We start from the raw sequence: 26,325 nt of genomic DNA, 5'->3' as shown, positions 1-26,325 counted from the left end.
GGGTGGTGGCACTCAGTAGATCCCTGACCCCTGACTGCCCTTTCGGTTCCCAAAGTGGATGAAGCATTAGCTGTGGTCCCAGCTGTACCTGAGAACAGCTACTGCGAGGAAATCAGGGCGGGGAGGAGGCAGGAGTGAGAAGCGTGGCTCCCGCTCTCTGCCCCAGGCTGACCCTCCTCTCGCTTTGCTCCTCCTTCCAGATCCGATCTGACAAAGACAACGACATTCCCATCCGGTACAGCATCACTGGCGTGGGTGCAGACCAGCCCCCCATGGAGGTCTTCAGCATCGACTCCATGTCTGGCCGGATGTACGTCACTCGGCCCATGGACCGGGAGGAGCGAGCCTCCTACCATGTGAGTGTCCACAGCCTGGGTTCCCGACTGTGGAAGGAGCACACAAACCTGAAACTATACCGGAATCACCCGGAAGGCTGCTTAAAACCCCGTGCTGGGCACCACCCCAGAGTTTCTGGTTCAGGGAGTCCAGGGTGGGCCTGAGAACTTGCACTTCTAACACATTCACAGGCAGTGCCATCAGGTCTGGGGCCACACGGGGAGAAAGACAGATCTAGAAGGCCTGGATCCACGCCATCTCCCTGGAGCTCATCGGTGCTGATGGGTGGTCCCGCGGCTGCTGTGCACACCGGGGGCCCTTTCTCTGGAGCTTGTCGCTGATGTCATCCCCTCCTCTCCAGCTCTGGAGCAGGCGCCCCCCCCCAGCCTTTCCATTCCTCCTGTCTCTCTGAGAGCAGAAAAGCGCCTCTGAAGTTAGAGCTGCTCTGGTTTCGTCTCAGAGCTGTGCGTGCAGAGGAAAATGGATGAGGAAATGAAGGCTGCAGGGCTCGGCTACAGGCGCTGTTGACTCCTTTCCTCTTTGGCCTCACCAATGTGGTGGCTAAACAGAGAGGGACCCTGGAGCAGGGGTGGCAGTAGAGGGTCTCACCCAATACCGTGTGGCTGGTTCCCTCTCTGGGCTCTGCCACCTCATCTGCAAGATGAGCGTTTGCACCAGCTGGAGGTAGCATAGGCTGGAGCCCGACCTCAGGGCCAAGTCCCACTCTCACCAGGTGAGACCTCGGGCACTCACCTCTCTGGCCTCAGTTCTCTCTCCTGCAAAGAGAGGGGCACAGTCAAGGACAGTCGAGGCTGCCTCATCAGGATGTTCCAAGGACTGGGGAGTTAACGTGCAAAGTGTTTAGAACAGGGCCCGGCAGTGTGTGCAGGCTGTAAGGCTGGTGTGTGCGTCTGTGGCGATCATCACGATGTCTGAACTTCAGCCCCTCGATTGTAACTTGGAAACTAAGACCTTCATCAAGAGGCTCCAGTCCCCAGCTCTCTGCCCTCATGTTGTTGCATTAACTGGCCCCAGTTTCACTTGGTTTCAGCCCACAGTGCTGAACGTGACTTGATTCCGCTGCTCCACGTGTTTGCTGGGTGTTTGTTTTGGGGTCTATTGTCCACCTCCTGGCACTAGAAGGAGGGCTCCACGCTGGCAGGGCCCCTCAGGCTCATCCACACCTTGTCCCCAGGCCCCAAAACAGAGCCTGGCCCTTGGGGAATGCTCACTAACCATTTGCAGAGGGGAGGGAGTTGGGGGGGGCAGTTGAGTTCTGTCGTTGGCAATGGTGGCCTCCCTGATGCCCCATCAGAAGCAGGGTCCTAGGTGCTAAGCTGAATGGACCTGGGGAAACCCACATTGGGAGGCGGGTCAGTCCCCTCTGAGCCACGAGGGTTTCCTCTCTCAGACTGGTCTCCCAAGTCCCAAGTGCCTGCAGCTTCACAGAGACTAGTTGGCATGGACAACGTGGCAAGGGACTTCTGCACGTCCTGTGGTTTCCTCCAGTGAGCGGACATGCAGGTGTGGAATCCAAGTCAGGCTCACAGCACCAGAAAGCAGCTCCCCAGTTCACTGGGTTCAGACATCCCTCTTCAGAGCAGCTTCCAAAGGAAGCCTTGGCTCGTACTTCCAGACTCTTCCCTCTTGTGTACCCTACTTCACCTCCTTTCTACCTACCCATCCATTCATTCATCCATCTGCCCACCACCTATCCACCCATATCCCACCCATCCAGCCAACCATTTAACTACTGACTCATCCACCCACCACCTATCCACCCATCCATCCGTCCATCCATCCATCCATCTATCCATCCACACATCTATCCATCCACCCATCCATCCGTCCATCCATCCATCCACCCATTCATCCATCCACACAGAGGACACCTTTGCATCCTCCTCAGAGGGCACCATCTGAGATGGACATCTGGGTGTCCCTCCTGACTGCCTCTCAGATGGTGGGGGCCAGAGTCATGGAGAAGAAGGAATTAAGAGGGAACTAGATCGTCTTGTTAGCTGATTGGAAAAAAAGCTTCCCTTGGATGCCTGAGCAGCTAAAGGAAATCATTGTATCCTTTTTGAGCAAAACCGATGATGCTGTTCACAGGGCTGAGGACTGTGGAGGAAAACAATTTGGAAGCAGGTGTTTGTGATGTGCATGCCCTGATGTTGGGGTTGTCGAGTTATTTTAGGCCAAGGCTCCAGGACCACAGCGCTGACGTGGACACCCTTAGGCAGGGGGCAGCTGCAGCTCAGGCACGCTCTGCTATGGCTTCCGGGCAGGCAATACCAGGGGCACCTTCCCCCTGGAAGGGCTCTCGGGGCACCCCGTCCACTCTGTGAAGCCCGTGTCAGAGGCTCCATGAAATCAGGTGTACGCTGTGCCTTTGGCCATTCCCACACCACACACTCACCAGGGGCCAGACGCTGGGAATGCCCCTTCCCTCCCCCCCGTGCCCTCGCCCCTTCCTCCCTTCCTTCCTTCCCCTCTCCTTTCTCTTCCCTATCCTCCCCTCCTTCCTTCTCCCCTCCCCTCTCTTTCCCCCCCTCTTTCTTCCTTCTCCCCTCCTCCCTCTGTCCCTCCCTCCCTCTCCCCTTCTCCCTCCCTTGCTGTCTGTCCACACGCCCCTTCTGGAATGAATTGTTCCAGGTGTTTGTGCCCCAGGCCCAGAGGGATGCTCAGCCAATGACTGGGGGCAGGTGAACATGTACTGAGTGAGAAGACAAAGAACGGGGGAAGAAGGGTCAGCCCCCACCCCAATCCCCACCCCCTGAGTGAGCAGTGACTCGAGGTCTCTGCCCAGCTCCCCATCCCCCACAGCAGCCCCTTCACTGTTCACCTGGTCAGGCCGCCCCACCCCGCCCTGTGGTCTCCGTCCTTCATTAGCCGATCACCCCAGGAGCCTCATCCGGCATCCAAGCGCTTTGCCTCCAAACGCTCCATGAGGAGGCCACTTGCTGATCAAGTTCACCTTGGTGAAGATTAGACAGATCCGTTTTAATTATCGTGTTGCTTAGAGAAATCCTCTCCTTCTGGGCCGGGCCTCCCTCTCGCTCTCCTCCTGGCCGGAGGCTCCCTCTCTCTTCTCCTGGAGGGCTCGACTGCAGGGCTGGCCCCACCCATCCTTTGGTTTCCTGCTAGAGTGTGTGTCTCTGGTGTCTCTGTTTCCAAAGTTGCTTTAGGGAGGGGCAGCCCTCGGCAGGGCACCTCTCCTGCCTCCTTTCAGCCTCTGGCGAGCCCTGCTGTCCCCACTGTCAAGCTGCAGCCAGGTCTGCTCAGGCTTCTTCTTCTGGATCTTCAAGACTCTGCTGACAGAAAACCCTTTTCATCAGCCAGGGGCCGGCTGTCCCCTGTGCCTGCTTCTCTGGGCACTGGGGCAGCCATGGTGAGCTTGGCGGGTGGGGGCTGATCTGGGCCAGGCTCTTCTCAGCTCCTTACCGCCAGGATGACTACAGAATTTCCAGGTCCCAGTGCAAAATGTAACGAGGGGCTCCTCGTGCAAACTTATTAAGGATTTCAAGACGGTGAGAGCAGAGCATTGACCCAGCACGGGCCCTGTGTGACTTCCTGGGTCACAGGCCATGGAGCTGGCCCTGTGTGCCATCTCCAGGCTCATGGCCCTCTTTTGAGGGGGGATCGACAGTGAGGCCATTTTCACAGAGGCAAGACTTGGGAACCTGCAGGTCTCACACCTCATCCTTGTCTGGGTCTCCTGTGCCCTGTCCAGGCCTGGGTGCAAACTGCTCCGGAGCCACTGGGTGTTAACTTCCATTCCTGGAGGCCCCCTCCCTGGCTCCTAGGCACCCCAACACCGCTGCTCAACGCTGAGAGCACCCACGCCCACCCTCATCCCCACCTGCACCCTCACTGCCACCTGCACTCACACCTGCACCCCCCAGGCCGGGTGCTGGAAAGGCAGGAACCAGGTTTTGGGAAAGTGCTTTGAGACCTCCTAACGAGTTCTCAGCCCACCGTTAGCAGCCACAGCAGGTGCACAGAACCAACTAGACAATTCAGCCAACGCTGATGTTCAACCAGCCATGCAGCAAGAAACACATCATCTTCACGTGGCTATTGGCTCCCCACATGGGCTGTGTGCTGCCATCAACACGTTTACAGGACGAGAGTCAACTCCTCTTGTCTGCCAACAATACGTGTAGACTGAGAGACAGGGAGAGAGAGACGGAGACAGAGAGACAGAGAGAGACAGGGGAGAGACAGAGACAAAAAGAGAGAGACACAGAGAGAGAGACAGAGACAGGCAGACACAGAGAGACGGAGGAAAGACAGAGAAGAGAAACAGCGATAGAAAGAGAGCAAGAGAGACAGACAGAGGAAGGGAGACTTGACCTGCAGACAGCAGAGCCAGTTAGTCTCAAAGGATCTAGCCATTCGACACATACTTCTGTGTAAGACTTTTCTCCCCAGACCAGAGCTAGGGCAGTGCTGCCTCTCCAAGGGCAGCGTCAGCGTGCAGGGCCTGGCGCTGCAGCCCTGGCAGGTGCGGGTCAGACAGGGCGTCTGGGATCATGGGCAAGACAGCACTGCAGGGCTGTCAGTCAAGCCCGTTTCGGGAGGACACAGACCCCAGCGCCTGCTGAACACAAAGCCATTCCTGAGAGAACCCACACAGAGTAGAAAGGCCTCTTCCTTTCATTTTATTTTAATTGCTTTGTGGAAACCTTGAGCTCAAAACTAGACCCGCTTTTGGTATTTCTGGTTAACTGTTTCCTCTGCAATTCACACCAAAGTTGGCGTTGGAATTCCCACAGACTCCCTGGAAAGGGTCTCTGGGCTCAGCCCGCCCATAGCCTGCCGGAGCCGTTCATGCTGGTACCACCCGCCTGGCCAAGGGACAGGGGCCTCCAGGACCTCTGCTGGCAGTGCAGCTCTGTGCACTGAAAGCTTTAGGAACAGCCTGCAGTCCAGCTCACAGCTTGGCCCATGGCGAGTGGACCAGGTCGCAAGTGCTGGAGGCCGGGAAGGCCGATCCAGGGAGCAACGTCCTCTGCCCGCCTCGCTCATGGACAGGAATTGTCCAACCCCAGGGGCCAAGACCGTGCTGGCGTCATCAGAGGATCTAGCTGCACTTTTCGACACACCTCCATTTCTCTGTTTGTTCTTTTTGCCTGACGACTCCACAGCCTCCCTCAGCACCAGATTCTGCCCAGGAAATGCATGGTGTCTCTGCAGCTAGACGGTTCTGCATCAAGCCCCCATGGAATAGCTGGGAGTCAGGCTGGCGATCCCTAAGGAAACGGGGTGGCATGCCTGGCCTGGAGGAGCAGTGGAGAAGCCCCCGAGGGCACCTGGGCCCCTCCAGGGATGTATGCAGGCCCCTCCCCCTCCTCACCCAAGCCAGCCAAAGAGGAAGCTGGAGGGTGGGAGAGCTGGTGAAATGATGGGGACCCCCACCTCCAGAGTTGGGAAGCCCCCTCCAGGCAGTTGCCACACCCCTCCTAAGACTCCAGCATGACCCCCTCTCAGTACTTCCACTGCACAGGACGCCCCTCAGGGCTTTTGGGGGCAGCTGGGCCAACCAGCGGGGTGTCAGTTATCTATGCTGCATGACAAACGAGCACAGACGGAGTGGCTGTAAACAAACGCCCATTTATTAGCTCATGTTCTGTAGGTCAGGAGTCTGGCGGGCTCTGCTTAGGGTCTCGGAAGTCAGAGATCAAGGCGTCGGCCAGCCTGGGCACCTACCTGGAGGCTCTGGGAGAATCTGCTTCCTGCTAGTTCAGGTTGTGGCAGATTCAGTCCCGTTTCCTCGATGGCTGTCCACCTGGGGCCACTCTCACCTCTTAAAGGGCGCCTGCAAGTCTCTGACCCCCACGCCTACTGCCAGGGGAGAAGGTGCTCTGATCTTAGGACCATGAGGCTAGCCCAGTCCCACCCACATTATCTCCCCGTCTTAGAGTCAACCGTGCCACAGAATGTAACCCAATCACAGTGACCCCCACTGGATTCGTATCTGGGGATCTGTGCCCCATATCCTGGGGGGCCATTTTAGAGCTCTCTCTGCCCCTCTGGGGCTGTTTAATCCCGTCCCGTGTTCTGCCCAGCACCTCGGCTGACGAGGGTGGTGAGACAGCGTCTCCCACCTGAGAGCAAGCTGATGAACTGTGGACACGGTCACTTTAAGACACCCACTTGTAAACATTCAAATGCAGGAAATTAACAAGTGGTCACTGTTTGCTTTGCAAGATGATTCTCTAGAAGATTCTTTTAAGGATTCCATAAGTAAGACGTGCTATCATGTCCTGCCACACACCGTCATCTTGGGCAAGTTTCCCAATCTTCCTGAGCCCCAGTTTCGCATCCACAAAATAGAGGTTGGAACAATACCAGTCTCACAGGTTCTTGTGAAACTTGAGGTGGGCGAGCGTGTGTCGAGCCCTCGGGAGCTGCCCAGTCCTGAGCGAGAACACGTGAGTGCTGGCTGCCAGTGTTGAGGGAAGACAATCCCCAGAGTCTGCTCTGGGCGACTCTCAGGGCCCACACGAGTGTTCCAGGCTTGGTGGCCCTGAGAGATAACTGATGGCCCACAATTAAGATGTGAAGAAGACAGAGCCTCCACAGGGAAGAAAGTGAGGTCCTCCGAACAGCAGGACGTCGTTCACCAGCAGGCACGCACAGTCTCCCCCAGCACTCACTCCCACGCCGATGCGAGCCCAAGCCCGTGTGTTAATGTTTCCCCATCTTATCTCCCGTGATAAGAAGAGAAAAGTGTCCTATTCAAAGCTCGCAGGAAATTCACTTTGCACGTGATGCTCAGATTTGCACATCACAGAAAGCTTGGACGGCTCCTCTGTCGACCTCACTTGGCTCGACCACCAAGGCGGGACCTTCGGCAGTCCCACAGCGATGTGCCCAGCCTGAGAGATGGGGCGGGGATCTTTTCTTGGAGATTTCCAATGGAACCTATCAATGTAAGTCAGACTTGGGGATGGGGGAGAGTGTGACCAGGACCCTGGCAGCCAGGCTGCAGCTGCGTTTGTCACTTGTCATCATTATCTCCACTCGGGCTGCTCCTGCTGCTAAAGATAGTGCCTGAAACCAGCGGTGTCATTTTAGTTGAAGATAATAACTTTAATTTTAGCTCAGAGTTACTCTTTTTCAAAGGCTTCTCGACCTTTGACTCAGGGCGTTATTGCACGGCTGAGTTTGACAAGGTGAAGGATCGCCTGGCCGCCCGCAGCAGGACAAGGCGCAGATGGGGGTTCCCGGGCACAGAGGAGGGGTGCTGACGGCAACTGAGACAGGGGCGGCTGGTTAAGACAACAAGGCGGCATTTCAAGATTTTTAAACTGATACTTCCCACCACGCCAGCGCGCGCACAGTCACAGCATGCGCGGTTCCCTGGAGTTGATCCTAATTGGTCTCCTTGCAACAATGCAGATCGCCTCCTTAGGTAAAGCCGGCCTCGAGATTCCCCTTAAACACACCATTTCTAGGGCAAAATCCCAGGGCTGTCGGGACCAACCCAAAGCGCTGAGGCCGCGTGGACGCAGTTACCCTGAGTCTCCCTTCCGAGGGCGTGGAATGCGTCTCCTCCTTCTCCCCCAAGGCTGGCAAGTAGCCATGACAAGGCACCAAGGGGTGGTGTGGAGGATTGTGGAGGACTGTGCGGAGTCCCCAGCTCAGAGACCCTTCCTTCCACAGGCCTCGCGCACGGCCTCTTCTCGGCACCCTTGGCTTGGGGCTTTCTTGTCACAATGACCTTGAGGTCCAATGTGTCCAGCTTGTGGGGTGATGTGGCTTCGACAGAGACATGTGGCCCGGTCACTGCTGTGTGACAGTCACAGCTGTGCCATCGAGAGACCTTGGGCAGATCCCTCCATTTTCCGAGTCTTGGTTTTCCCCCAAACTCCAGGTCCCCGATGACCCCACTCCAGCCCCTCTGCTGCCCGCAGGGCTCGGCCAGTCTGTGTGCCCCATGCTGTCCTCCCTGTCCCCTTCTTCAGGTCTCAGCTCAAGTGTCACCTCCACAAAGAGGCCTGCCTGGCCTCCCCCCAACCCCAGCAGGTCGCTACCATTGCACCCAAGTTATTTTTGGCTGCTTTTCCTGCTTGACGTCCATCTCCCTTTTCCACGAGCAGCTCCAGGGGAGGCCACCTCTGTGTCATGGAGCAATAATCTGGGGTCCAGCCCAGAGCCTGGCACTTGGAGGCCCTTAATAAACATTGACTGAGTGGATGAACAAATGAAAGAAAAACCCCAAAATTAAGGGGCAAATCTGAAAGGCCCTCTGGACCCTCCCAGTCCGAGTCCAGGATATCCCGCATTGTACCTTGTTGATGTTCCCGTATGAAGTTCCCTGGAGCCCCCTCCCTGGCAAAGCAGGGGGCTTCCACCTCAGGGTCTCCCATTTTCCTCTGTGGCTCCCCAAGGACAGATAAGCCAACAGGGTGGACTCTCGGTGGACACCCAAGTTAACTTCAGCTGCGGTCCAAGTTCAAGGCCCCCCACAGCTTCCCCCCGTCTCCCCTAGACCTGTCCTCTCAGTAGCAGGAGTTTAAGCCGCCACCCCCGGTTGGCACAAATGATTTTTCTGGGGCCACTGTAAGTGGACGTGAACCCTCATCGTCAGCGGTGCAGGGACCGGTCTGAGCAGGCTGGGGAGGTCCTGGGGGGCATCGGGTCACCTTCCAGCTCCCGCATCACCCCATTCACCTTCATTTACACAGAGGAGAAACCGAGGCTCAGAGAAGTTTCATGATGTGTCCCGAGACCATCCCGCCCCCGACCCAGGCTGTCCCTTGGGGGACCCGGAGCTGTTATGTTGCCCCCACCCCAATGCTATGGGTCCGAGGCTGACGGTCAGGAGTGTCCCCACAGAGGTGGTGGCCCGCCTGACGGTGTCTCTGTTGCTTTCCAGCTCAGAGCCCATGCCGTGGACATGAACGGAAACAAGGTGGAGAACCCCATCGACCTGTACATCTATGTCATCGACATGAACGACAACCGCCCCGAGTTCGTCAACCAGGTCTACAACGGCTCCGTGGACGAGGGCTCCAAGCCAGGTGAGCCGGGGCCGCGCCCGCTCCCCAGTGACGGGCAGGCTCTTCCCGGCCGGGACGGGCAGGGGCCGGTGAGTGAGGAGGCCCACCTTCTGGGGAGGGCACCCAGCCCCCCACCACCATGAGGGCACCATGGAACTCGTCCATCGAGGTTTATTTGGGGTATTTACCGAGCACCCACCACATGCCAGACGCTGCACTAGGAATCGAGGTCCCTGCTCCACGGACCTCACGGTCCAGAGGGGCACGCAGACAAAAGAGGTGCGTGAGCAACTGGATGAGGCCGTTGCAATACTGATAAGGCTTGAAGGAGGGCCACGGGCGCTGAGAGCCATGGGGTGGTCGTAGATCAGGGAGCCTGTCTGCGGAGGTGACATGTAGGCCGAGAGCTGAAGCGTGAGAAGGAGCAGTGTGCAAAGACGGGCTGGGATCCGGGCGTGTGCTAGAAGGGAGCATGAGGAAAGGAAGAGCACGTGGGGAGGGCCTGGAGCAGGAGGTAAGGTCAGACAGAAAGCCACCGAGGTCTCCTGGGCCACCCTTGGGATTTGATTCCAAGCACCCCAGGAAGCCGTGAGAGCCCAAGGCGTGAACCCGTGTGGCCGAGACCTCAGAGCTGACCCAAGAGCCCGTCCTCCCGAAGACTTCAGTCCAGCACAAATGATGACGTCACTTTGTTGTGAGCCGGGGCCCTTGCTAAGCGTGTGATCTGTCTGGTCTCTGGATCCCAAAACCACCAGGAAGTGGGCACCCTCCCTCTCCCCTTAGCAATGACGAGACTCCAGGCCCGAGGAGGGGAAGCAAGCAGCCCAGACCCCCGTGTGTATGTGGATCCGAGTCCCCAGCCGAGGCAGGAACCTTGGCCGGCCTGCTCCCCGTGTGACCCAGAGCAGGGACCAGCAGCATCACCTGAGAACATGTCAGAAATGCAGAGTCTCGGCCCACCCCCACTGATCCAGACTCTCCACAGGTGGGCCTGTGCTCTGGGGGAACAAGGCTCCCAGGTCATTTCTGTGCTTGGCAGAGTTTGAGAAGCACAGCCCCGCACTGCTGTCTCCTGACGGGGGTCATCCTTGGAACAACTGCCCAGCTTGGTTTGGGCGGGGGAGTTGAGCCAAGGTCACTGAGGAGGCTGTCACTGAGGCTGCCAAAGTAGCCACTAAAATAACTAAAATACAGAAGGCCTGGTTACATTTGAAGTTCAGAGAAACAACGAATCATTTTTACCCTTAAGCATGCCACTGCAGCATTTGGAACATACTTGGAGTGAAAAGGTATACCTTGTTGATCTGAATTTCCAATGTCACTGGGGAACTGTATTTTAGCGGGCATCCCCACCCCAGCTCTCCAGTGAGCACACCATCCTGGAGGGATTCCGGGCTCTTGGGAACACCTGTGGCGCTGGGCAAACTGAGGGCGGAGCGTGCAGAGCCCGGAGCCGAGGAGCTGGGAATGCCGCACTCGAGCGGGCTCCCTCGGAGGGGACAGCAGGCGCCCTGGCTCGGGCCGCGAAAGCAAACATTTGTCTTCACTTCCCTGCTGGAGGGCTGTCATAGCTGCATCTCCAGGGGCTGCTGTTTCAACAAGGTGAATTGCGTTTCTGATTGATTGTCTCCAAATCATGAGACGCCGGCCAGCCCAGTGTCAGCGAAGGGAACGGGATGTGACATTTTTTCTGCCGGAACCTTAGGCACTTGTCCCCATCCCTGTAGTCCCTTGAGGAGCAGGGGCAGGTGGTGGATGGGCAAATTAGCTTCAAAAAGCCAAAGAAAACGTATGAGGGCTGCCAGCAGCCAGCTCTTTAAGAAGCTGGGGGTGGGGGAGTGGGTGTCAGGTTTGGGGGGGCTTTCTTGTTAACACAGAAGCTTCTCTCTCCCCAAGACCCAGAACGCTCTGTAAAGGCACCTCGATTTTCTATCACAGATCAAACCTCCCATGTCTTATTTTAACACAAATCAATAGAGAAAGTCTTCCCAAATGTGTACCTGGCTTTGCTCATTAGGATAACAGAAGCAGCAAATCGCTGTGTCTTGAAATCCTGACAAGCCTTTAAGCTGGGAGCCAGGAGCAGCTACCGGTCCCCTTGCTGGCAGGGGCCTTTGGAATGCTGGGCGTGGCCTGGACACCAGAAGGCTACTGTTGATCCCCTCTCTTCCCGTTCATGCCTGCGCCCGTCCAGGCCTGTTTGCGCTAAATGTTGCCTGAATTTCAGAGCCCCTGGGGGACCCCAGAGTCTGTCTCGGGTCCCAGAACAGCCCTCAGGGGGTATCAGTGATGCCACCTCATTGTGCCAGCCCAGGACAGAGCTATGCGAGGCCCCCCTGGGACCGAGCTTGACATCCTCACTCACCCTGGTCAAGGGCGAGGACTGCTGTCCACACAAAGTAAGCCATGGTGTTCTTCAGCAGGAAACTCCCCAGGACCTGGAAGCAGGCTCCACGATTTCTTTCCTCACATGAGTAAATTACCCTAATAGAAGGGTTTTACACAGTGCCTTTGTGGGATAAGGAAAAACCACCGCCAGAAATTAGTCATTATTCTCTGGAATGATGGGCTAATGAAGGGTTTCAGATGTACGTTCTAATGGAAAACAAATGGAAGGATACATTCAAAATTGACTCAGCTGGATAAGAGCCTTTTAAGATTTGGGTTGTTCACTTGGGGATGTTAGCAAGCAGTCGCGGGCTGGGAATCCCAGGCCCGTCCCAGCTTACTCCCACGTTCTTTTCCCAGCCCCAGGCCCCCCTCAATTTTATGAAATCCTCTTTGGCATTGCTGGGTTGAAGGGACTCAGAGGGTGTGGAAGGCCCGGATGGCCCCCTTTGGTGCAGCAATGTTCGTTGTGTGTTGGGATCAAGAATGTCCCCCCACCCCCGCATCACAGCCATTAGATCTCTTTAGTAAGCAGGGAGCGCAAACCCATCTCAAATGCCCCTGGGGAGAAGGGAACGTAACTGAGAAGTCCGGAGATGGGTGTGGCTCAGGAACGGTGAAGTCCAGAGTCTCGCTTGCCACTGTTGGACCTTCTCTCCTCCGCGTTGGTTCCTTCTCGGGAGGAGTCTCTCCTCCTGTGGCCAAGACGCCTCAGCAGCTGCAGGCGTGTCCCTGAGCATCGGACGGCCCCAGGGGAGGGAGCACCTCTCCTCCAGTCCCTGCCAGAGCCCCGGGGCAGATCCTCATGGGTCACGCGTCCATCCTGAGCCAGTCCCCGGGGCTGGTGCATAGACTAGGAGCATTTTTCAGGCACAAACAGAGTCCAGTTCTAGATCCCACCCCAAGTCATATGGTCTGAGCATGTGGCACCCATGGATCCCCAAGGAAAACCAGACGGTTGCCTCAGAAAAGGGGGCTGGATGTCAGGTAGACTCAAAGGGCAGACGTGCACCACCCGTGCCAGGATGAGGGCCGCACTGGGGAGGCTGGCTGCCCCAGACCAGTGCTGTCTGCTGGAACTTTCTGTAATGGTGGAAATGCTCTATGTCTGGGTTGTCCGATACAGTAGCCACTAGCCACCTGTGGCCACTGAGCACCTGAAATGTGGCTACTACAGCTGAGGAGCTGAAGTTCTACTTTTATTTAGAATTTAAATAGCCACACGTGGCTAGTAGCTACCATCTTGGGTAGCCAGTTTTACTGGGTGATTTTGGTGGTCCCCACCCAGACAGGGCGTGAAGCTGATGGTCACAGCAGCAGTCCCTCCTAACCTCACGGAGCATCTGTCCCCTCATGGTCATTGTCTCAAACCCTGGATGAGGAACTAGCGGGCCGGGGGCCACCAGAGCCCCTGGGAGACTCCATTCACCGCTCCTGAGTAAGAGCGGAAGTGGAAACGTGTCGGCTCCCCCTTCGAGTGTGGCTTGCGAGTTCCCACCCCAGGGGTTTTCTCACGCTGGGGCCCACCCTGCCCTGTGCTCACCCCACCCCCGCCTTCCTGCAGAGCCCACCTCAGCCTCCAACCTTGATCTGTGCCCCGCCCTGCTGGGCCCACCCCCCTTTAAGGGACCATCTCACGCCCCGGGCGATGGCTATCTCTGAGGTGACAGCATTTTGCACACATTCTCCATCTCTGTGGGCTCCCACTGCCCACTGCAGGTGGGCAACTGATGTGAGTTCACGTCTAGCAAACGGGTCTTACGTAAGTGGTCGTGTCCACCAAGGCCTTCTCTCCCTGGCTTTGAAATTGACCCTGACCCTCGTGAGTTCAGATTAATAATAATTAATAACAATTACATATCTGTAATGCAGATGTTTTCCATAAAGAAATGAAGTTTCCTTGATTTCAAGTACACTAGAAAGTGGAACCAAAATTACGGTCCCCAAGAAAAAAGGACCAATTGAAACGAGATGGGAGGCCCAGGAGGACCACGGAGCCCAGTGCTCAGCAGGGCCTGGGGTCCTTGCAGGTGTCTCCAGCCCCCAGCTGGGCAGGAAGCAGAAGGGCCAGGCGTTGTACCCCTCACACAACCTACCCAAGCATCACCATCCATCCGATTCATAAATGGGCTTCCAGGTAGGATCTCACTGGAAGAAGTGTCTTTTTAAGAAATCTTATTTTGAGATAATTGTAGATACACATGCAGTTGTAGCAAATGATACAGAGAGATCCCACAAACCCTTCACCCAATTTCCCCCAAAGGTAACATCTTGCAGAACTATTGTGCAAGATCACACCAGGGTGTCGACCTCGGTGCATCCATGGACCTCCCTCCGATTTCAGCCGTTTTACATGCACGCGTTTGTGTGTGTGTGTGTGTGTCTGTGGTTTTATGCAGTTTCATCACGTGTGTAGATTCGTATGACACCACCGTCATGACACAGAACAGTTCCATCGTAAGGACCCCTCACATCGCCCTTTGGAGCCACAGCCACCTCCCCACCACCCACCATCCCTCACCCCTGCAGCCACAAATCTGCTCTCATCTCTGATTTTGTCATTTCCAGACTACTGAGTAGATGGAATCATAACAGGACGTTATCTTGTGGGGTTGGCTTCTTTCGCTCAGCTTAATTCTCTGGAGATTCATCCGAGTTGTTGGGTATATCCACAGCTCATTCTTCTTCATTGCTGAGCAGAATTACGTGGTTCATACCTTCCAGAGTTGTTCAGCACTCACCCTTGAAGGGCGTCTGGGCTGCTCCCAGTTAGGGCCGTTAGAAATGAAGCTGCTAAGAACATTCATTCATGTACAGGGTTTTGTGTGAACATGAGTTTTCATTTCTTCTGGATGAATGCCCAAGAGAGCAATTACTGGGTGGCACGGGAGCACGTGTTTGGTTTTGCAAGAAACCGCCGTGTTCTTTTCCGGGGTGACTGTACCGTCTCACATTCCCGCCATTTTGAGCGACCCATGTCCTCTGCGTCCCTGCCAGCATTGGGCGGTGTCATTTTTCCTTATGTTAGCCATTCTGCTGGGTGTGCAGTGACATCTCATTGTGGTTTTAATTTCTATTTCCCTAGCGGCTGATGATGTTGAACATCTTTTGTTGTGTTTATTTGCCATCTGTATCTCGTCTTCAGTGAAATGTCTCTTCCTATCTTTTGTCCCTTTTCTAGTTAGATTTTGTTGTTGTTGAATTTTGAGAATTCTTTCTATATTCTAGACAAGTCCTTTGTTGGAAATGTGGCTTGCAAATATTTTCTCCGCTCTGTAGCTTGTCTAATCCTCCTCCTCACAGGGTGTTTTGCAAGCCAGAGTTTTAATTTTGATGCAGTCCAACTTGTCAAAGTTTCCTTTTATGAACCAGGCATTGGTATCGTGTCTAAGAATGCTTCTCCAAGCCCTGGTCCTGATGTGTTCCTCTGCTTTTTTCTAAAAGTTTTGTAGTGTCCTGTTTTACCTCATGCCCATGCTCCATTTCAAGTTCCTTCTTGCAGATGGTCTGAGACATACGTCCGGGCTCACTGTGTTTTGCCTGTGGGTGTCCACTTGTCCCACGCCATTGGCTGAAGGGCTGTCCTTCCTCACTGAATGGCTTGTGCACTTTTGTCAAAAACTCCTTGGGCATATTTGTATGTCTGTCCCTGGGTTCTCTGTTCTGTTCCATCGATCTCCGTGTCTGTCCCTCCACCACTACCAAGCACTCCGTGACAGTGTAAGTTTTCAGAACTGGCTGTCACCTGTGTGTCCCCCAGGTGGGACTGGGCACTTGGCAGGTGGCGTTGCATGGCGCTCAGCCACCCTTCTCAGAATCCAGGTGGCCTGCCCCCGTGTGGCCACAGTGTGGCCGTGATGTGGCCTTGGCAAGCTACTGACTTTGTCTTGGTCATCGTCAGTAAAATGGAAATGATGCGAGTCCCATCAGGCGAGGGCGTCGCGTGAGGCTCCCAACACTGGGAGCTGTTATTAACAGTCATTATTATTAATGGGCATTAACTTATTAACACCGTTACACATTCTTACTCAAAATATTAGTTCACTTTCCCGACTCCACTAAACGCATTTTGTCAGACTGAACCTCTTTTAATAAAAGAGCTGTCCTTTCTCTGTTCCGAAGTCCACAGCATGCCCGGATGGGGCGTGCCCTTGCCGCGGCTCACCCTGCTGGTCTGCGGGGCTGGCCCCTTCCTCCCACAGCTGAGCTGGACCACAGACGTGCGTTTTTCTGAGTTATCATCGCAAACTCCCAGTAGGCCAAGTCCGATGGATGACAGTTTTCTAGCCTGGGGTGGACCAACGAGAGCCGAGCCTGAGGTCCGGTTCCCAGAGCTGAGGGGGAGGACTGGGTGCGGGTGGCTTGTTAGGGCCCTGCTCGCTCCCGGGAGGCTTCTGAGAGGGAGGACGTGCCGGAGAGGGCAGGGAAGGGCTGAGCAAGGACGGGATTCAGAGTCCCAACCTAGGGCAAGGCCCCTGCGCTCCTGTCCTCTGGCGCCCCTGGGCCACGGCCGGCGGGGTGGGTGGGCTCCCAGCAGCGAGGGCGGTCCCGGAGGTGGGGGCTGGGGAAGGACGGGGTCTGGGTGGAATCACAGACGCTCGGGGGTTCCGTGGCGGAGCCCGGCAGTGCCGTGTCCCTGCGGTTCAGTGACACCCCAGCCGGCTCCTCCCCCTCAGGGCACTGTGCCCACCAGGCCCCCTCTGGAGTCACGTTCCCAGAGCTGCATTCCAGAGCCGGAGAGTCATCAGGGGGACTCTGAGACCCCTAGAGGCCCGCCCTGAGGAACAGAGGCACACCACCCCAGGGCCAGTTGTTTTCACCAGAAACAAATGCCCTCCGCCCTTGGGGCTGTGCGCCTGCAGCGTGGCACGTGGCCCTCCGCGTGCAGACGCGCCGTGCGAAGGCTGCCTTCCGCTCCTCTGAACCCAGCCTCTTCAAGAAGAGCAAGCCACAGATTAAGACAGCGGCTGCTGCACCCCGACCTGAAGCTCCTGAGCCGCGGCGACTCTGCTGCTCTTCCTAAGCCCCAGAACCTGCTAGAAGGAGCCTCCGCTCCCTCTGAGAGCCAGGCCCTGCTTCCCTGCACCAAGCTGGCTCTCGGGGTGGAGGGTGTGCCCTCCGCTGAAGATTGGATTATGCGCCGGTCATCGCAGACCTACAACTGCTGGCACTAGCCCAGGGCTGCAGGTGCCAGGCACTGTCCTAAGACCTCCCTACGTATTAACCTACTAAATCCTGCACAACCCTAGGGGCGGGCACTTTCATTCTCCCCACTGTGGAGATGAAGGAGCGAAGACGTAGCACAGGTGAGTAAGGACACGCAGCTCGTAGGAGAAAGAGGCAAGAATTTAAACCCGGGTGATTTGGCTCATGAGCCATCGTTCTAACCATTGAGCTAAACTGCCCCCCCTCCCCAGTCTGTGTCAAGAGTGCATTTGGCCACAAGTCACAGAAAACCCAGCTTGAGCAAGTAGGGGTTTGGGTGAGAGCTCGAAACCATCAGGGCTGACATCCCTGTGGTGTCTGCTTCCCTCTCTTGTTTCTCACTGCTTGGTCACAGGATGGCTGCTGCACCTCCAAGCATCAGACCCACTATCAGGCAGGAAGCAGGAGAAAAGAAGGGGAGAAGGGCAGTATGTAGCATGGGTAGTTTCCCCCAGGAAAAGCCTTTGTTGTGTGTGAGTGCCTTTCTCCAGGATGGGAAAACATGAACCCCACCCCCAAGGAGCCCATCGCCCAACTGAGGTACCAAGAAATCTGTATGCTAGGTACATGCTAACAAATGGTACATGATGCACACCTAGGCAAAGGCAGAGACGCAAACATCCCAGGACTTTCCTGCCTCAGGGCCTTTGCACGTGCTCTTCCCTCAGCCTGGATGTCCTCCCCCTAATCTCTGTGACCCTGGCTCCTTTTCCTTCTTCAGCTCACATATCACTTCTCCAAAGATGTCTTCCCTGCCCAGGTTCACCAGCAGGCCTCTGCCACCCCTGAAGTTCTCTGTTAATACTTCATTACTCGTTTAGTTAGTTACTCTGTTAGTCAGTTTGTTGTCAGTTCTCACCACTACTTTTCCACCCCTGCAGGGCAGAGACCCTGCCTGTTTTCTTCACCACTATGTACCCAAGAAGGGTGGGATTCAGAGAAGGCCCAGCCTCAGCCTCGGGGCCTGCGGGGAGCCCTGGAGCATGATGACACCTCAGAATGTGTCCAGGTTCTGCATCCTGAAGCTCGGAGGATGCTCAGCCATCAGTTCTGCGAGGCAGGCAGGAGTCTGAAGGCCTCCCGGGGGGTCCACGCCTGTGCAGAGGGAGGCAGAAGCCTGCCAGGCCCGCAGCGAGACATGAACATCCCAGCCGTGCTCTGAGGCTGTGTGGCTCAGCCTCTGGCAGGAATGCAAGGAACAACTGGCTGGGCATTTGTCCTGCCGGCTCCCTGAATCACACACTCCCAGCGCCCCAGTTTTCAGAGCACAAGCTCACAGGGCCCAGGACTGCCCCCAGGGCACCGTCCTCATGACTGGACTCCCCCTCTGCACCAGCCGGTCCGTCTCCTTCCTGACAGCATTCTCCAGCTGGAAATCAGAATTGCTGTCTCATCCCGGAGCCCACACCAGCCCCGACCAGTCCCGTGGCGTTTCTCCATCCTCCCAAGAAAAGACGCCTCCGTATTGCTCACTTTTTAACTAAAACAGGCTCTAATTAGAACTCCTGCTTTCCCTAACCCCTTGTAACTGTGTGGGGACCTATATGATAAATTTCTAAATTAACATCACTTTAAAATATTAAGTAGCAGAGAAATCTACATGCTGCAAATGAAGTCACAGAAACCTTCCTCTACATAACGCAGAGTTTTTGCTTAAATAGATTATTCTATTAGTGGGCCCGTTTATTTATTTATTTTCTCTGTGCTCCGGCGGAGGGCCCCCTGAGATGGATGCCACGGACTGATGCACAGATGGCTCCAGATACTTGAAAGTCATCTGAATATTAAGAATTTAAATCTTTAGCCTCAGTGATTTGAGCAGAAAGCCAATTATGGGGCTGAATTAGTTTTCAAATTAAACTGCAATTTAAGGCTTGTGAAATTAATCCTTTAAGGCGGCGTTTGTCCGTGAGCTCCGCGGAGGCACCGAGCCCCCACCTTCTCCCCCTTCTCCTGTGGGCACAATTAATAAAGAGATGTCCAGCCTCTCGGGCAGCAGACGGTGTCCCCTGTTCAATGAAAATACAACCCCAACATCTGTCTTGTTTGTTAAGAAAAATTCAAGCATTTCTACTGGGGGAGGCCCAAGGAGGCCTCCAGAGAAAGCCCTGGAAGGGTGGTTTCCAGCTCCTTCTCTGAGCTCAGGTGATGAGGATGAGACTTAACCCCCGCGTTACAACAAACACCGCTGGTATGAGTGTTTCCTCCAAGGAGGGCATGGGCAGGGGACCTTGGCCAAATCATTTCAACAGGCGCCCTGTGGCATCGGGCTAGCTGGGGGCTCACGGTTCTGTGTGGACTCAGACCCGCCCAGCTGGAGAAGGCGAGGGGGCCAGGAGGGGACCTTGGGTGCCAGGGTCACGCCTTCCCAGACACTCAGGGGCTGGCTCTGCTCACGCCCCGGGCACCCAGCTCACAGCGGCTCTTCTGCTCCTCCCAGTGACCCCATGAAGGACATCAGCTTCCAGAAGTGGAGCCTCAGGCTCCCAGAGGCTCAGTGACGGCACAGAGCCAAGTGCTGGGAGTGGCAGAGCCAGGATCTGGTCCCATTGAGCACTCCCCGTCCGAGCACTGAGGCCAGCCTGGCTTCCAAAGTCCCCCAAGGCTGTGGAAAAGTGGTTGGAAAGATCTGTCTCCTCCTCGAGCCGTGTTAGCTGGGGGTTAGCCGGCAGTGCCTGATTTAACTGCCATCCTCAGTCTCACCTTAATTCCCAGAGTGGGTGGAGTGGTGTCCCCCAATATCCGTGTCCACCCAGAATCTCAGAATGTGGCCTTACTTGGAAATAGGGTCTTAGCAGATGTAACTAGTTAAGATGAGGCCACTAGGGTGGACCCTAAATCCACTACGACTGGTGTCCTTATAAGAAGCAGTGAGAGCACAGACAGAGGAGACCACGTGACCGCAGAGGCAGAGCTTGGAGTGAAGCAGCCACAAGCCAAGGAACTGCCGGCCCCACCAGAAGCTGGAAGAGGCGGGAAGGATCCTCCCCTGGCACCTTCGGAGGGAGCCTGGGCCTGCTGACGCCTTGATTTTGGACTTCAGGCCACGAGACCAGGAGAGAATAAAGTGCTCTTGTTTGGAGCCGCCCCATGTGCCTTGCGCACCTTCCCAGCCATCCTGCACCCATCTGCGCCCGGTGAAGGCCTCGAGTGGATCAGCCAAGGTTCCGGAGACCACCGACCTGGCCAACGCATGGCGTGAGAGTGAATGAGGCCATGGCCGTCGGCCACTGCACATCCCAGCCCACCCCAGAGCTGAGTCTGTGGTCCATCCACCAAACCCCAGGGCGTCAGGATGAGGAGGGGGCCACAGCGTCCACTGCAGGCTGTGAGGGACAGCGAGGCATCAGGGGAAAGAAAGCCCTTACCAAGGCTGGGAGAGGAGGGCTCAGAGAAGGGCGCGCCCTCAAGTGTAAAGGGATGCTGAGGCACAGGGAGGTGCGTAAGTGGGCAGAGGAACCAGGCAGCTCAGGGCTCAGGCAGGGTGCCGCCCAGGTTAGAGCCTCACCCCCAGGGCAGCAGACGGCCCTGAGTGCCCGCTGCGTGGGCAAGGACAAGTGGGGTGTAGAGCATGCCCAGACAGGGAGCAGAGGCCGCCTCCCCTGGGGCAGCATCCCAGGCTCTCAGAAAGGAGCTCCTTCGCCTCCTCCTGCTCTGCAAAAGTCCCAAGCCTTGCTCTCTTCCAGGGACAATGCTCACAGTTCATCTCCGTCATTCCCACTGCGACCCTGCCCCCTTTTGTCTCAGAGCAGGTGACATGCATCGGTCACCTGATCATGGGGTAGTGACCAGGGACCCAGCCAGTTTTTCAGAATCTCCCTTTTCAAGAGAAACCAAATTGCGATTTAGGCTAAAAGAAGTCCCATCTTCTGTTTCCTTGGTTGCCTTAGCTCTTTTTTCAGTAACGTTGAACTTTCTGATAGTCAAGTAACACTCTTTGAAGGAAACTTGGGAGATACAGAGAAAATCACAAAGAAAAAGTCAAAATCTCCCGCCTTAGCCCACCACGCAGAGATTGCTGTGATCGCCTTTGTCATCCTTTCCCCTGTTCTTTTTCCTCCGCATGAGTGTGTTGTTATTTTAAAGATTGAAGTGGCACTGAATGCAATTTAGATATATATCATGAAAATTTCAAATGCCGCTAAATATTTGTCTACACCATTTTAATGGCTTTAAACTATTCCATCACAGGAAGGTACCGTAGTTTATGTAACCAACACCCTGTTGTGGGACATTTGATATCATTGACTTATTGATTATGCTTCTTGTTTGTCTGCACTGCTAGATGTGAGCTTCACGGGTCAGGGGTGTTTTTTTTTTCGGTTAAACTTTTTATCTGAGATCATCTTAGACCCACATGCGGTTGTGCCACATAAGACAGACGGACTCCACGTATCCTTCACCCAGTCCCCCGATGGTGATGTGGGAGTAAAGGCAGACCAGCCCCCTGGGAACAAGCTGAGCTGTTTATGCAGAGCAAGGGGTGGCCACCATCCCTCGCGTTGGGCAGAGAATGGAAGGCAGGCAGAGGAGCAGGGGAGCTTCGTGGTGGGAAAGGGGGGCTCAGGCGTGCCCTGATGGGGGCTGTGGGCCTGGGGAGCCCGAGGTGGGTAACTAGAAGCAGGGTGTCCCGTGGGATGGGGGGTGCATTTTGGCTTACTCTGGCTGGTCCTGATTCGGAAGCAGGGACAGAAAGTAGGGAAGCTTGTCAGTATTGATGGAGGCCTGGGCCGATTGTTGCTGGAGATGGAGGGCTGACTCCTGCAGTCTGACACAGAGAGAGCAGCTGCTCCCGGGGCTGGTTGCAGCAGGCTGTAGGTCAGAGTTCTCTCTCCATATCTGGTCTGTCCATTTGTACGTTCAGTCTCTCGGCCACTTCTTGGCAGAACTGTAGCACCATAGCACAGGCAGCATACTGGGGTCGATACGGTCAGGATACAGAACATTCCATCCCCACGAGGGTCCGCCTGTTGGGGATTGAATAGCTACGCCCACTCCGTCCGTCAGGGATCTGTCTGGTCCATGGTCCGGCAGTGCCCACGCAGTGCGTGGCACGTGGTGGATATTCGATAGCCATTTGTGGAGGGCTTCGATCTTTGCCATCAGGAACTGTGTCAGCATGGACACCGGGGGCACCAATCAATCGTGCTATTGCACATCTGTGATTTTTTCCTTGGGATAAATTCCTAGAAGTGGATTTGGCACGTCGGCACCTTTTAAAGGCCTTTGGGCACAGACAGCCGAATGGCCTCCAGAAGCTGAGGCCACATGCTCCCGGCGGCCGCGGGGAGGGCCAGTTCCCCTGTGTCACCGCCATGGCATACCAGCAGTGTTGTAAATAGCGTCTGCTCTTTGGGTATGTGGAAATGTCTTCCTTTCATTTCTTTGATCAGTAACAAAGTTGGTTTCAAAAAGCCTCTCCGTGGTAAAGCTCTGGAATTCCGGCTCCCGGACCGCAGGCTCTGACCCACGGTGCTCAGCAGGTCAGGTGGGGCCTTCGGCGGACTGTTCCCGCGCTGTACCTTCTGATGTCGTCCAGTGAACATGCGCTGGTCGCTGTGAACGTGTTTTATTTCTGCAACCAAAGAAGACTTATCAGAAGTACTGTGTATTGTTTGGTTTTAAAAAGCAGATTCCTGAGCTTAGCAAAGAAGGCGGATGCCTAGATCTCACAGGATTTTGTGATGAGCCGGAAAGTAAAGGGCAGTTCTTGCTGCCAGCGAGTCGGATCCCGAGTCCTCCACAACCAAGGAGGGGCTCCTGGTCCGCCCTTTCCTGGGAGGGCCTCTTCTGGGGGTGCAGGCTGACTGGGGTGGGTTCTGGAGAGCAAGAGCCTTAGCAACCTCCATCCTCGGTGAGGAGAAGCCAGCGGGGGAGAGGCAGCCGAGGCACGCACCCACACACTGTTGTCTCCAGAACTTTCTCTCACGAGGCGTGAAGTTGGACTCTGAGCCTGGGATTTTAAACTTTGCTAATGCTTCCTCCCTGAAACTCTGATTTCCTGGTTCATTGGTCAAGGGGCTGTGCTGGGAGCAGGGACTCCTTGTCAAGGAGCTCATGACGAAACTGAGGCCCAGCTGACATGGGGCTTCCCGGCGCTCAGAGCCCTTCCCCTCCCCCTCCCCCTCCTCCTCCTCCCCTGCTTCCTCCTCCCTCTTCCCCTTCCTTCTCCTCCCCCTCCTCCCCCTCCCCCTCCTCCCCTTCCCCCTCTTCCTCCTCCCCTGCTTCCTCCTCCCTCTCCCCTCCCCTCCCCCTCTCCCCCTCCCCCTCCTTCTTCCCCCCTCCCCCGGGGCAGAGGCAGGGGGCACCGAGTGTGGAATTGCCGTCCTGAGGCGAAGAGCAAGCTGGAGGGGTACTGTGTGGCATTAGTTCAAAGCCATGACCATCTCGGGTTAATGAAGAACTAAGGTGACCAGGCTCTGGTTACATGTGGCCCTTAATGAGCCCGTCCTTTTCGGGGGGAGGGGTGATTGAATTAAGCAGCTTATGAGTCAAGCTCTGCCTTCGCGGTTGGCCAAGCCCCGTGATGGCCGTCTGAGCACATCCAGGCCTTCTCAGTGTAGAAGACTCTCTCTCCACGCAGGGTGAGGATGAGAGTATTGTTGCTCACATCAGGTTTGTGGGATGCAATTATTTTTAACCGAAAAGCCAGCCGAGACTTCGGACCCCTCATCGATATCCGATTAGTGCTTCATTAATAAGTTAACCCTGGAATGGGATATCTGCCCCTCAAGCCTGAAGTTTCCACCCTGGAGGAATAGTAGCTCAGAAGATTGGGGGGTCCAGGCCCGGGCCTCGGCTCGTCCCGCAGGCCGGGGTCCATCTCCTCCTGGAGTCCATCCCGTGGCAGCACCCTGGAGCTGGCTGCCTCCTTCCACGGGGCAGGCTCACAGGGATAGGAGAAAATTTGGCTCAGGGAAACATCTGACAGCCGTCAGCCATAAGCAAAACTCTGAGGAGACAGCCTGGCCAGGCCCCGCCTCCCGGGAGCCCAGCTTCTAACAGGGCAGGGGCCAGATGATGAGCGAGGGGCTTCCACGCTGCACCCACAGATTTCGCTGGATGCCCCACATAGGCTTCACTGTATGCAGAACCACAGAGGATGAGGAAGGAAGGAGCATAACGCCCTCGGGGTTCCTAACCCACAGGGGCCATAAAATAAATGCCCACTGTCTTGGCTCCAAGGCAAACCAGGGCGGGTGTGTCCTCCACCTGGGGCTGCCCTGGCAGCTTTCTTCTGTTGAGGGCTCCCCTCCCTTCACTTGCTCACCTGCCTTCGGGTGGTTTTTCTGTTATGTTTTCCAGAACAAGGTGGGTAGACAGTGCCTCGTCCCAACCAGCAGGCAAGAGGTGTGTTACCCCATACAGCGCACTCGGGCCTTCCTCCTATGCCAAGCCACAGGCCACTGCGGGCTGTAGCGCATGAGTGTATGGGGAGAAAGAAAAACCCCTCAGTGTGGCAAGTGTTTTCATGAAGATAAATTGATTTAATGCAAAGGACTAAGCTTTATTGTTTCTATTATTTTGCTCTTAAAATATTTTTTCCTTTCATCAAATGAGCTAGATGTATACTTTAATGTCTTCCCTTGGTAGAACAAGAAGTTGCCGAACCTATATTGGATCCCCTGTATTTTTTTTTTTATTTGCTGAGGAAGATTGGCCCTGGGCTAACATCCATGCCCATCTTCCTCTACTCTATATGGGACGCCGCCACAGCATGGCTTGACGAGCGGTGCGTCAGTGCGTGCCTGGGATCCGAACCTGCGAGCCCCAGGCTGCCGAAGCAGAGTGCGAGCATTCAACCACTTGGGCCACTGGGCCGGCCCCCTCTGTATTTTTTTAAAACCAACCTGGTCTTTGAAATCAAAAAAAATAGCAGACAGCTGGGATCAGCAAACCATGGGCCAAATCCGGCCCACCACTTGTTTTTATAAATAAAGTTTTACTGGAACACAGCCACACCCATTTGTTGACGAATCATGTGTGGCTGCATTCGTGCTACTGCTGCACTGCTGAAGAGTTGAGACAGAGACCTCGTGGCCCGAGAAGCCTAAAATATTTACTTTCTGGCCCTTTATAGAAAAACGTCTGCCAACCTCTGGCCTAGGGGCATGACCGTGGACTGAGAATTTAGGACAGCTGCTTTCAGTCTTGGGTCTGACAGAGCTCACTGCCAGGCTTCAGCCCAGTCATGCCCCTCCTCTGTGGGCCTCAGTTTACCCATCCATCAAAGGGGGAGTGTGGGCTGCAGTACAGGTCCTATAGGTCCAGCCAGCCTGACTTTCTCTCTGCACATCCCCTCTGGCCCCTTCCCACCTCCACTTCCCGACCCCCCGTCCCCTCAGGTCTCCAAGGCTCTGGAAGCTTCACCCTGATCTGTAACATGAAATGACCACACACCAGCTGGTCCCTACCAAGGGACTGCTTGAAGGACAAGGCCCTGATAGGCGGGGGAGGACTTGATGTGTGGCCTTGACGTGCGTAGGAGCTCTTAATGGCAGATCAGCTTTAAATGCCCTCCCTTCATTCTATCTTGAGTGACGGACGAGCATGACATGTGGTGGGTGGGAGCTAATGGGACATAGTCGGGTTATCTAAGCCCCTCGAGGGGAGACCTTCTGTGGGGTGGGAGGGCTCCTGGCCATTCTGCTAATCTGATTTCTCATTGATGCGATGGAGCGTGTGGATCTCTGTGTCAGAGTGGACTGCCAACCTCGGGTGCCGGGAGCCCTGGGTTAACTCACTGTGCACTCTACTCTGTCCCTCCACCTCACCCGGCCAGTGGAGCAGAGTGGACAAGAGCTCTGCGCTCAAAGCCTGGACCCCAGCCTCACTCCACCCCACAGGAAATGGGCCAACCGAGGGATTGTTCTGAGACGTGACCAGTGGATGCATGAGAAGCTATCAGGGCAGGGCTGGGCACGCTGCTGATGGGGATGGGGATGGGGATGGGGATGGGGGTGGGGAGTGAGGAAGTAGGCCAGGGCCCTCAGAAGAGTTCTAAGCTCCATCCAACCCAAATTCTTATGAAACTCAACCAGTCCCATGTCGCTTTGGGCGAGTACAGCAAACCTGCACTGGGTGCCTTCTCCCCCTTTTATTCATCATTCATTTGTCCCTCTCCCACCTTCTCCACATCCCCTCCATCATCCCTGCCACCACCTGGCCATCACAACTGCTGAGCACCTGCTCTGAGCTACGCACTTGCATCGTTGCTGTAGAGCCTCACCCGTTTCACACACAAAAGGGTCAGAGATCCTGGGGCCTGGGGTGCAGGGGAGCAGCGAGTGTTTTGGAAAGCTGGGGTGGCTTCTCCCTTTGGCTTCCTGAACCAGCACGAGCCAGATTCCACCACCACTGATGCCAGACAACTCTCCTAGCTCCG

The 26,325-nt window shown here is 55.7% G+C and overlaps 1 protein-coding gene across 1 annotated transcript in view; it reads left to right on the top strand.

Annotated features, from left to right (window-relative positions):
* Nucleotides 1-26,325, top strand: part of CDH4 (cadherin 4) — a 635,132-nt gene that overhangs the window by 540,835 nt on the left and 67,972 nt on the right. The window contains exons 5-6 of the mRNA XM_087445045.1: nucleotides 201-356; nucleotides 9,224-9,368. Of these exons, the coding sequence (XP_087301171.1) occupies nucleotides 201-356; nucleotides 9,224-9,368 (301 nt within the window). The remainder of the gene's footprint in view (nucleotides 1-200; nucleotides 357-9,223; nucleotides 9,369-26,325) is intronic.

This window comes from Ceratotherium simum, chromosome 21, assembly GCF_057802395.1.
Source record: "Ceratotherium simum simum isolate JZ-2026a chromosome 21, ASM5780239v1, whole genome shotgun sequence".
NCBI classification, from domain to species: Eukaryota; Metazoa; Chordata; class Mammalia; order Perissodactyla; family Rhinocerotidae; genus Ceratotherium; species Ceratotherium simum.
Note: the sequence above shows the minus strand (reverse complement) of the source record. Positions and strands in the feature narration are given on the sequence as shown.